The sequence below is a fragment of the Lipomyces doorenjongii genome (assembly GCF_038497915.1).
Source record: "Lipomyces doorenjongii strain NRRL Y-27504 unplaced genomic scaffold V1508scaffold_46, whole genome shotgun sequence".
Lineage (NCBI taxonomy): Eukaryota > Fungi > Ascomycota > Lipomycetes > Lipomycetales > Lipomycetaceae > Lipomyces > Lipomyces doorenjongii.
Window position 1 is genome coordinate 121,707 of NW_027118113.1, and position 11,088 is coordinate 132,794.

Here is an 11,088-nt window from a genome sequence, read left to right on the forward strand (position 1 = left end):
GTGCCGAAGATCATATCTGACAGAGCTGAGTTTGTTAGGGAATGGCCAACTCTCGCAATCGAAATTGGAACAAAAATTTGATAAAAGAGTCCACGAACAAACCCTGAAGCCTCTCCTTCCAGTTATCCAGGGTTTGATGAGGTTCATGCCGTCGGATCGAATCTCAGCATCCCAGGCGCTTGATCTAATCAGATCCAAAAGTGACTGAGCAAAATACAAAATGTCGAAAAGGCTAATGACAGAGTGCAAGTCTTCGAATATGAATAAAAACTGCCAAAAAGAGTGATGATCTAACTTTCTGCTTCAGAGCACTGACAAACTGCGACCCTATGCTGACCTACTCTTAATTTTATATCGCTCTGCTTGCAACTTCGCAACGTCTGCAAGCCCGGTGTATCTTCCGAAAGAAGGTTTGCACGCCGACAAGAATGCAATTTTCGTCCGATGTACCGACGAAAGCACTGATCCTATTTGTGCACCAGCGTGATACTGCGGTGATGCGCCACAATTTACGCCCAGATGGTATATGGCGCTGTCACAAAGTCCAACTGGACTCGCGAGTCACTCAAGGCTTTCTGAGAACAGCGCAGCGTCACCAGTATCATGCGCAGAGTTGGTGACGGGTTGGCGGACTGGCCGGCTGACCTTGCGAAACGGCAAACTGCGCTCCCAATCTGCAGTGGTCCTGAAATACAATTGCTGCCTGGGTTATTGGCAGCAGGTCGGCAATTGTTTATTCCAACCAGCTTCGCGGTGACCGAGTTATGTACCGCTGGTCTCACGGCTAACTTTGGATCACGGCTTCCTTTAGCTTTACATGTGGCCAGACATATACCGACGCCGACACTAGAAACTGCATCTGAAAGTGGGCGAAACATATGGTTCCCATTCCATTCGGTATCAGCCATTGATGTTTTATCACAATCGATGGGCAAATTACCAAACCCACCAATGGCGCAGCGACACTGGCAATCAGTGTTACGATCACCAGTACACTTCTGTCAATGTTAACCAAGCAGCAAACTTTGGAGTCAATCGGGCAATTTAGGATGCCGCAGTGGCTGTGGGTGGTTGGGATGACAGACAATACACCATTGAGAACAACGGAGGAACACTCTAGGCTTCTTTCCACTTTTGTCTTCTCTGAGGGCTGCGATCAATGCAGACGGCGAGAATGCGAAGTTTCGAAAGGACTCCTAGATTTTCCGGGTACCGGGGATTTTGACCGCTCAACATGTCACATGCAAAAAACGCTTCAGCTGCAGTCCCGGATTTCAAAGCAGATAGGATGTCTTTGACGATCAGATTCAGGATATGTGCGAGACATCGGACGTAGCTCTCCAGACCCCGAAACCGGAGAGAAGGACCGACTTTTTTCTGGAGATTTTCATACAGCACAGAAATCATCTTTTCGTTATTACTGGCATTATCTCCAGTAATCGCAATTAATTTGCGCTCAAGACGAAGTTCTCCAGCGTTGTCTCAACTGCGGCCGCCAAATTTTCGCCTCTGTGCGATCCATAAAGTTCCTTGAAGTCTAATGCTCTCTCTTGATATTGGAACTCTGGAGTAACCCAATGACCAATTATGCCAAGAATCGGCAGGCTATTTCTACTCGTCCACACATCCAGAGAGATAGCAATTGTCTTGGATGTTTCGAATAGTTCTTCTTTTAATTGTGCGCGCTGTGCTGCGAACTCGTCGGCCAACCGTTGTATAACCACCTGACGGCTCGTAAAAGGGAGCCTAATTCCCGGAATATCATGAAAGATTTGTTGGAACGCTGGTGACTCAAGGGCTGTAAAAGGCTGTTTTTCTGCGACTACCCAGCGCAGAATCTTCTTCTCTAGAAGTTGCTGATGTGTAAGTCTCTCCTTTATGAATGATAATATACTAGATTCTGCTCTTTTTGGTTCTTCCGGTTTGTTAGGAGAATTTATAGAATGCTGCTTGTAGAGATGATCAATCATATTGCCAGTAGAGGCTTGTCGCTTTGAATCCGTGGTCTTCCAGCTGCATTTTTCTCCAGTTTCATTGTCCAAGACCGCGCATCTGATCTCTCTATCGATCAACTTCCTTTTGTTGCTCTTCTTAACAATCCAAGGACTTTCGAATTCGGATATTTCAAAGTATGGTTATGGCCACTTGATGGATTTAGGTTCTGAAATTCGGGCATGCTGGAGAGGCTCCTGTAATGAAGCAAGACTCGTCGAGGATTCCGTTTGAGTGGTCGAGGACTCCTCTACCTGCGTCTGTGCTAGCGGCTCGAGAGGAAGCTGCTGGATTTGCGATGCTGATTCCGACGGAAGGATATCGTTCTCCAGAGTCGTAACATTTCATAACTACTGTCGAGCCGGTCTTCTTGAGATACCTCTTCATCGAATCCATCATTGAGCAAGAAATAATTTGGCCTGTTTCGACGAGTATTCATGCGATCCATTTTCATTTGTTGATTTGGAGGGTTAAGTTGGAAGAACTTTGGACAGTTTACAGAATATTACTATTAAGAGGCATGAAGGAACATTCAAGGATTCTTATAGTTTCCATTTCATTTCCGCAACATATGCAGCCAATTAAAAATTTTTAAATAAGGGCAAGACAAACACGTCAACTAAACATGGTGATTACAAATAACGCAAAAACCGAGCACCCGAGATATCGCAAATAGTCTAACGGCGTTTTACTCAATTGTATTGTCTCAACTGATAACCAGAGCATCCTCGGCAACCTCAGGGTTCTGAGCTAATAAGATCTAAATATCAACAAAGTGTTTTGGGATTTCCAATTTAGAGTATTCATAATAACTACATTTAGCTAAGTAAGTCGCCCTTTTAGAGAATTCCGTTTTTTTTTGACGTTAGGGTTCAGATACAAATGACCAAGAAAATAATAGACCCTCCGCGCCTGATAACAAAGAACTCGCCTAACTTCTCATTTCTTCAATTCATTGATCCATTCCAATACAGTCGCCGGCTCGACTCTCTTCGTGTAATCCGGATCGATAAAAGTGTTCCTCACAACACCCTTCTCATCAATCAAAAGTGTCGCTGGCACAGGCACAACCAGCGAGTCGTCGCCATTCCTCTCAACGAAATTGGTACCAAATTGCTCGAAAATCGGTCTCAAGGAATCCGGCTGCTGGAACAGAATCCCAAGCTGCTTGGCGTATTTGTTGCCCACATCTGACAGAACCGGAAACTTGAGATCGTGCTTTTCAGCGGTGCTGAGAGACTGATTCGGCAGCTCAGGACTGATGGCGACGAAGCTGACGCCCTTGCTTTTCATCTCGTCTATGATCTTTTGAAAGCCAACAAGAGCGATATTGCAGAAAGGGCACCATTCACCACGGTAGAAAGCAACTAGCAGCGGTCCTTTCGCGAGGAACTCGGCGCTGCTGCGTTCTTTGCCGACGGCGTCGCTGAGGGTGAATTCAGGGAGAGTCGCGCCGACTTGGATGGCAGCTTTGGGGTCGAACGATCCCGTGAAGTCACTTATCGCCTTGGTAATAACTGAAACCACTGGCTCCGGTGCGTTCTTCGCGAAGCTCTCGAGGACAGCAGAAAGCTCAGCTTTTTGGGCCATGATCGATAGTATTATTTGTTGTAGGGTTAGGCTAGATTAGAATCTTGACTGTGGAAACCTTTCGGCTGATGAGATGATTCACTGTAGATTGAAATGCTGATGATGCACTCAATCCCGAGAAAATAGGCCATATTTATAAACACTTGAGGTGAATGAGTAATCAAGGTGGATCAAATCATTCGAGCTCTCACAAATTCCAACCCAGACTAGGTCGGACCGTCTCAGGTAATCAAGGTCGGATCATTCGAGCTCGCACGAACTCTACTCGGACTAGTTCGGACCAAGTTCGGACCAATTCGGGCGTTCACTTCCACAGCGTCCGAGGGTTCAGGTTTAAGATTTAAAGTAAAAGGCGGATCAAATTATCCGGGCTCGCACGAATTCCAGTCCGGACTAGTTCGGACTAACTCGGGCGTTTACTTCTGCCGTTTACTTCTGCACCGTCCGAGCTCATCCTCGGCCTTCTTCTCTCACGTAAGCTAAATCACTGCTTGTAATTGTAGGGCTGAATGTCCTTCTTGCTGACAAATTTATGGCATCTACCCAGATGAATCGTACTTTGGTGGACGCCACGGACTTTAGGAAGATGTGTGTTTCAAGTAAGCTGTAACTAACTCCTGTGATTGGAGGACCCATTGCCGCTTATTGTTAATGTTCAAATCCTCGATTTCAGAGCATTAATACTTTCGTTGTATAAAGAATCTCACACCTTGAACTAAGTATGAAGGGTGGCCATGCGGCGCGGCTCCTTATTATGGGATTTTTCATACTGTCATACCTGGTTCAGCCCTTTGAGCGACATGTTACTTCCATAGGCACAGACACTGGCAGCAAGGCGGTCATCTGGGGAGTCTTGGTAGTCATGGGCGTGCTGGTCTCGCCGCTGGCATGGCAGGGCCGATCGGTCGAGTGTCAGGATATTACGGCTTGTGATCGATCGAGCTTTGTTGAATTAGGTGATGAGCCGCAACCAACACAGACCAACGGTCACCCTCTTCGCGATAATACTCTTAGACCAACGCACTTGTATCGTACCGGCGGTGGCATGACCTCGCGTGGAATTCGCCTAACAACTACTGCGGGATGCTATGCACCGGCTGGGAGGTGCCCACATTACGTACGGAGACCTCGGCGTACTCTTACGCAAGTGTTGCTCATGCAGCAAGCAGCCATACAGTCAGATTCAGACATGGGGAGAATATCGCGTATAGATACACTCCATCTTCCTTATTATATGCTGAACTGTGTCATACCATGTGCACGTGCGTATTTGTTAGCGTTAGAAACAACCCATGCCGGAATGTCGCTAAATATAGCGCCTTGACAGCATCAATCATACAATTCACGGACTGCATTAGTTCCGCAATCGAAGTAGAAAATCTCACCAGTGCACATAGGGCTTTTCCGAGAGAGATCATTATTATTATTCTGAAAGCAACGCATTAGAACACCGTAACTTACGATATCAATATAACACGCCTGGAACTTTTATAGCGAAGCCTCTAGCGACAGATACATGGTTGCCTTGAAAGTTGGATGTGATGTATTCGCTGCCTTTGCCGGATGGATAAAACGTAGTGTATTTGGTCGCGCCTACCAGCTGATCACGATTTTTACCAGAGGCCAACCATTCACCTAGCCATTCCTTGGATTCTTTGGCCAAGTAGACATTTGCTATAGACGGAATTAGTAAATAGTAGTGACCAACAAGCACTGCAACTAGGTTCAGTTGAACCTTATGTAATCACCACCTATTTGACGAAATAGTCGAGAATCTCAAACGCAGTGTTCTTCTTGCACACTACGACATTTTCAATTAGACTCCAATCGCAGTTCTTTGCATGCATTAAGCTCACCGCATGAAATTCTCCTCTTATCCAGTTAGAATAAGTCCGCATCTATTAATAAACGATCACGTACCATGAAATGGTACGGACTTGAAGGATTCAACTTCAGGTAGACATTTACCAGATGGATTGGCCACATGCTTCTGAACGATGACAACATCTGCATGAGCCTGCTTCCCGGTTATATTAGAGACCCCATGTTGGTTTTTTATAAGCTACATCTTAGCATGCACCCTAAAGATGTAAGCTGTGTTTCAGGGGGCTGAACCTATAGATGTAACATGCGGTTCAGGGGGCTGAACCTGGTCCGACGGTCCGACGCTGCCATAGTAATGAGCCGCATGGAAGCAGGGTAAGTGGCGGTCATGGTCCAGGGTCCGTGGTTCTGTATAGTAAAGCTGGTCCGACGGTCCGACGCAGGTAAGGGTAGCGACGTGCAGGCTCTACTCACATCTATCAAGTGTTTGCACACTTACTCTGGACACATCCGCCAAACATCTTGCACACTTGCTCAGGCATATCTGCCAAGCATTATGCACACTTACCCCGCGCACATCCGCCAAAGTGTTTGCACACTTGCTCTCGGCACATCCGCCAACGCGGTTTAAGTGCGACTGTGTTATGTCCCAGGTGGAATGCAACTTGACAATGATGGGGCAGGGTAAGTTAAGATGGCGTCCAGCGTCGTGGAGGAGGACAACAGGTTAGCACGGACTGGGCTAGGGCTATTAAATTTAATCAGGCACAGCCTATGTAGTACCGGAATAGGAAGTCGACAATGCTCAACTTCAGTGTTGAGTAGGCGTAAGTACAAGAACATCAATTAGCAGTGTATGGATAAGGCAAATAAAAATGGACTATTGGATACATTTATAAATAAGTAAATCAAATTAACTTGAAAATTAGCCGTACCCAAAGTTCATTATTCATAAAGGGACAGGCAGGAAAGGTTCAAGGAAGGTATTTGCACCAGTAAGGATAGTAAACATTATACGGGTAAAACTAAGAAGGAAAAGGATTTGAAGAATAAAAAATAGTACATGGATGGGTGAAGAACGAGGGTGCATTTGTGGAAAGTGATTGACGACGGTAAAATATGAATGGCCTGAGGTTGGAGAAGCCGAGGAATTAAAGTGCAACATTCAAACGAGAGACCGACACCACAACGAGGGGTCGGACGCAGTCAAGATTTGTGGAGGACAAAATTGGAATACTTATAGACAATTAACAATGACAAGAAGCATTTATAATAATTAAGGTGATAAGTTGAAAAAAGTGATCGGCCGCAAAGATCATACGGAGCAATAATAATATAATCAAAAATAAAAAGATTTGTTGATGGATGTGAAGAACAGAGTGCACTTTGGTGGGAATAACGGTTGGGACCACAAGAATTTGCGTACAACAGACAAGGAAGCCACCACAACAGAAATTAGTGATTACAACGTGACTCAAATTTAGGAACAAAACCAGCAATTCAGAGAAGTACTCTAGAAATTAATACAAAAACAGCAAGAAATAAACCATTAGTTGTTTACAAGACAAGGTGAGTTAGGATTTATTGGTGGGTCGAGAAATTATAGTCGGGAAGACGGATCAATTGGCGAGGGCGGATGAGAGTCAGAGAATTTCTATTAAAAAAAGCAAGTGAATACGAAAACAGGATGGGCCCAAAATATTAAATTGTAAGTTTATTGTAATGGTCAGAAGAGAGGTGCTGAAGGAGTAGTCAAGTAGGTAGTTATTGGACTGACGGAGCCCAAGAGGTTGGGGTTTAACCTGCAAGGGGTTCAGGACGAAAAGAGAGTTTTGGCAAAGTCAGGGGCTGAGTTTATTCAGGAGACACAGTGCTCAGGATGGGTACGCAAAACTAAGTCGTGGGGAGCAAGAGGTCCTTTCGCATACACGCGTATACGAAAACGCCTATAGCTACGCTGGCGAATTAGAACACGTCTCGAACCAGTGCCCATCAAACCCAGACTGTGGTTGGTCCCAACGTTGGTAGCCTTGCCGCTGCTCCTTGGCCGTAAACCCGCTGCCTTTCTCCCAACCTTTCTACTACTCACCACCGCAACGCTTTCAGATACTACGGCATCCTTACCTTTACCAATGTCTTCTGAGATTGCTGTATTTCAATGCACCTTGTGCAACCATGCACCGTTCTATACGAAAGAAAAGCTTCGTAAGCATTCGTCAAGCAGGCATCGTAAGGCGGCAACGTTTAGTTTCAATGGAGAGACCTTTCCATTACTTGTCACGGACGACAGCAAGTATATCTGTCCGACGTGCAAGACTGAGACATCATCAGTTAGAAGTCTGAAGCGCCATATGGGTCGTCAGAACTGTCGCACGAGACAGGTCATCGAGGGCCCTACCATTGATCAGCCTGAAGACACACAAAGTGAGAACGGCGATGCGACAGGCACAATTGAAGGCAAATATTGATTATTTAGCTTCTAAAATTTGTTAAAAGCTAATGATTCCAGGTCCCCATAAAATGGCTGACCTTGGGCTCACTTACGAAAACACTTGGAATGTTGCCGTTTGCGACCGCTGCCACTTTGTTGTCGATAAGGCCATGGTCATTGAGCACCTAACGACCGTGCACGGGCTCGTTGCTCAAAACTATGACTCCGTATTGCGGGTACTCAGGATGCACAGACTCCGACCGCATCTAGCCATTATATGGGATGACGCCATTGAAGATCAGCTAGATGAGTCCGATGATGAGGACCAAGGAGCTCAGCTCTTCAATCCCCCAGCGTTTCGACCAGGGTCTGCGTCTCTCCAGGGCATTCCAGTCCAGGACGGCTTTAAGTGCCGGGTGTGTGCGCAGAAGCTCCATCATGTCTGCGTTACAACCAAAGAGGGAATGAGAACCCACTACAAAAGGAACCACAAGGGCCAGGCTGCTGAATACCATGGTGTGAAAGTCCAGGCATTTTACAGCAGGTCAGGGAGCGTCGGTCAGTTGCGGTATGTTCAAGTCAGGGAGAGAGAGGATCAGGGTGAGACGACGATTGCGGCATTCGGGATTCCCGAGGACATACACTCTGTCCCAAGCCATAATAGTGCCCTAACCGACAAAAGAGATCTTAACCTGTTTGGGTCAAAGTTTCAAGTCTACCCTCTGCTGGAGACTTTGGACTTGAGTGATCTCGGACCCCTACTATACAGTCCACGAGACAGATCTTTCGAGTTACTAAAGCACTTGTGCCTCAAAATGTTTAGTGTCACACGGGAGGACACAAGGGCTGGATTCCAGCCTATGTTAGGTAAAGTCATGGTCGGTGAGCGGGACAAGTATGTCGCTACTAATGCACACCTGTATACTCTACGGCATATCTAATCCAAGTGATACAGAGATTACTTTTATGAAGTACAGGAACAAGCGACCCTTGAAAATTATGCCACCATATGGGCGAAGGTCTTGTGGGTTGGCTGCTTAGCGGTCACAAATACGGGTAGGTTGCATCAAGGACTTGAGCTTACAGATCAGCAGAGAGCAGCCGCGATGGGCCTTGTACAGGACCTTGAACTACTCAAGGATGCTCGTGAAAATGTTGACTTGCCTCTACAATCCTCAGCACTAGCAACTGTTGCAATGCTTAGTACACATATCCTGAGGCAGCAGTTTGAAGTAGTTAACCATATTCTCCCAACGGGAGAAAGTCTCGCATCACAGTATCTGGTGCCTCGTGCAATCAGTCTCCTATCTTTGCGGCCTAATGGCTCCTTTCTCAGCTATCTCCAGATAAGCCATGTAACGGCTGCCATGAGGTATGCGCTGAGGAGCACCGTGCTCTACCGCGTGGCGAAGAGCACTGAGCCATTGTTACTGACCGAGTATGTGGGCTGCACTACACGAATGTAATTATGCCCCAGTTCACACTATTTAGGGATGACATTGACGACGAATGCGCACGGTTCTTAGCTCCACAGAAGTCGACATCGTTTTCCTACTGTGTGCAGGTCCATGCTGCGTGCAGGAGGTTTGGACAGAAAAATCAAGTCCCGACAATTACGTGGGCTACAGATGACTTTTCGGCGCTTCGGCTACAAAGTGGCGCAATTCTTACGATTGGGACCCTTAGATCATTCATTCAGGAGCAGTATAAAGTCGCCGAAGATGCACTCGGAGAGCTGTGTCTTGGGCTGGATGTCCCAAATCACTTTGCTCGCGACCTGAAAGATATTTACACTATCCATAGGCCTGGATACAGTTTCCTTACTGAGCCAGGGAACGTCCTACCTAGACAGTATCTATGGGACAAGATGGTCAGTTCCGCCCAGCTCAAGTCGAAATTCACTAGAGGCGCGGAAGTTTTGAGAGAGCAGGCGCAGAGATACCTTAGAACAAGTTCAGCGTTCCTAGAAGTTCTCTTTATTATTACGCACCTCACTTATGGCTCTCCTGCGAGGATGACTGAGATCAATACCTGGAAGATTGTGAACTCATTCATAGCCCAAGAAATATATATTGTCACTCCAGAGGCTTAATACTTCTGGGCTTGTACAACAAGACGACGTCCTTAACCGGGATGGAGCGATTCATTATTCATCTGATTCCGGCTAGGCTCGAAAAGCTATTTATGAAGTACTTAATTTACATACGACCTTTTGAAAAGTAAGTGCCAGGAAATGCCTATACCAATTGGCTAACGACTATCTTAGGCTACTCGCTGGTGCCCTGTACAAAGTGACGAATTCCATCATCGAGGGCTATCAGCAATATTTATTTACAGGACACAAAGGGCGCTATGGTGCGGAACGCCTTCGTGAGATCATCCAGCATAAGTCAGCTTCATCAACAGCCTTGCATACTAAGATAAGCGCTCAAGAACTAAGGCAGGCATTGGTAGCTTTTCTTGACCAATACGCAGGTCACAGCAAAGCCGTTAGCTCATTTACACAAGATTTGGCCCACGACGTGCAAAGTGGCCATTCTACGCATATGGCCGTAACGCACTACGCAGTGAGCGACCAGGACCTGCCTTCCACTAACAGGTATGACGTACATGTCTTCATGTTGGTGAGTGAGGCGTGGTTCAAAGTGCTTGGGGAGGAGTCTCCGATTGAGAGTCTAAAGAGACGGATCCAGAATGCAGAACCTTCAGCAATTGGTCAGTCAGTTGAGCACACAATCCCCGCAACCCGTGAAGTAAGCAATACGGTCGAGCACACTACGGTGGTGAGAGAAGTTACTGAAGTGTACTCTGAGGCAGTAGACGCAAAGCTATTGCCCGTTTCAACAGCAACATTCCAACTACTGCATGACTTGAGGGGTTCAGACTCTCAGTTCCTATCCCCTTTGCAAGGTGCTGCGGTGCAAACGATAATCTCCAATCCAGGATATTCATTTCTCGTGGTACTCCCAACAGGAGGAGGAAAGTCAGATGTTATATATTTAACCTCTCTTTATGAATTTAAAAATGGCAGGATCACGATGTTGGTGGTGCCCTTTGTGGCCCTCCGTTACGATATCTTGGATAGGGCGAACGCTCTAGGACTCAGTATAGTGCAGTGGTCACCTACCCTAACAACAACTGACATTATTGGTGTAATTTGATTATCGCTGGAATGGATGACAGGATCGTTGAGGGGGAGTCTAAAAATTCCATGTTAAGGTCGTATTTAGTGTCCATGGCGGCACACTAAA

The 11,088-nt window shown here is 46.3% G+C and overlaps 5 protein-coding genes across 5 annotated transcripts; 3 read left to right on the forward strand and 2 right to left on the reverse strand.

Annotated features, from left to right (window-relative positions):
- Positions 1-1,845: 1,845 nt before the first annotated feature.
- Positions 1,846-2,327, reverse strand: V1508DRAFT_421999 (uncharacterized protein; the record flags this gene model as incomplete). The annotated part of the gene is made up of 2 exons (XM_066940952.1): positions 1,846-1,863; positions 1,982-2,327. A coding segment is annotated over one exon (183 nt), but the record flags the coding sequence as incomplete, so codon positions are not given.
- Positions 2,328-2,787: 460 nt separating this feature from the next.
- On the reverse strand, positions 2,788-3,874 carry V1508DRAFT_440872 (thioredoxin-like protein). The gene has a single exon (XM_066942275.1). It carries the CDS (start codon positions 3,580-3,582, stop codon positions 2,932-2,934), a length of 651 nt encoding a protein of 216 aa, XP_066794379.1. The 5' UTR covers positions 3,583-3,874; the 3' UTR covers positions 2,788-2,931.
- Positions 3,875-7,492: 3,618 nt separating this feature from the next.
- Positions 7,493-8,255, forward strand: V1508DRAFT_457031 (uncharacterized protein; the record flags this gene model as incomplete). The annotated part of the gene is made up of 2 exons (XM_066942671.1): positions 7,493-7,863; positions 7,916-8,255. Coding segments are annotated over exons 1-2 (663 nt in total), but the record flags the coding sequence as incomplete, so codon positions are not given.
- Positions 8,256-8,445: 190 nt separating this feature from the next.
- V1508DRAFT_329381 (uncharacterized protein) lies at positions 8,446-9,473 on the forward strand (the record flags this gene model as incomplete). Its single annotated transcript, XM_066936634.1, has 3 exons — positions 8,446-8,732; positions 8,793-9,275; positions 9,329-9,473. Coding segments are annotated over 3 exons (915 nt in total), but the record flags the coding sequence as incomplete, so codon positions are not given.
- Positions 9,474-9,637: 164 nt separating this feature from the next.
- Positions 9,638-10,992, forward strand: V1508DRAFT_208839 (uncharacterized protein; the record flags this gene model as incomplete). Its single annotated transcript, XM_066936234.1, has 2 exons — positions 9,638-10,056; positions 10,104-10,992. Coding segments are annotated over exons 1-2 (975 nt in total), but the record flags the coding sequence as incomplete, so codon positions are not given.
- Between the last annotated feature and the right edge of the window lie 96 nt (positions 10,993-11,088).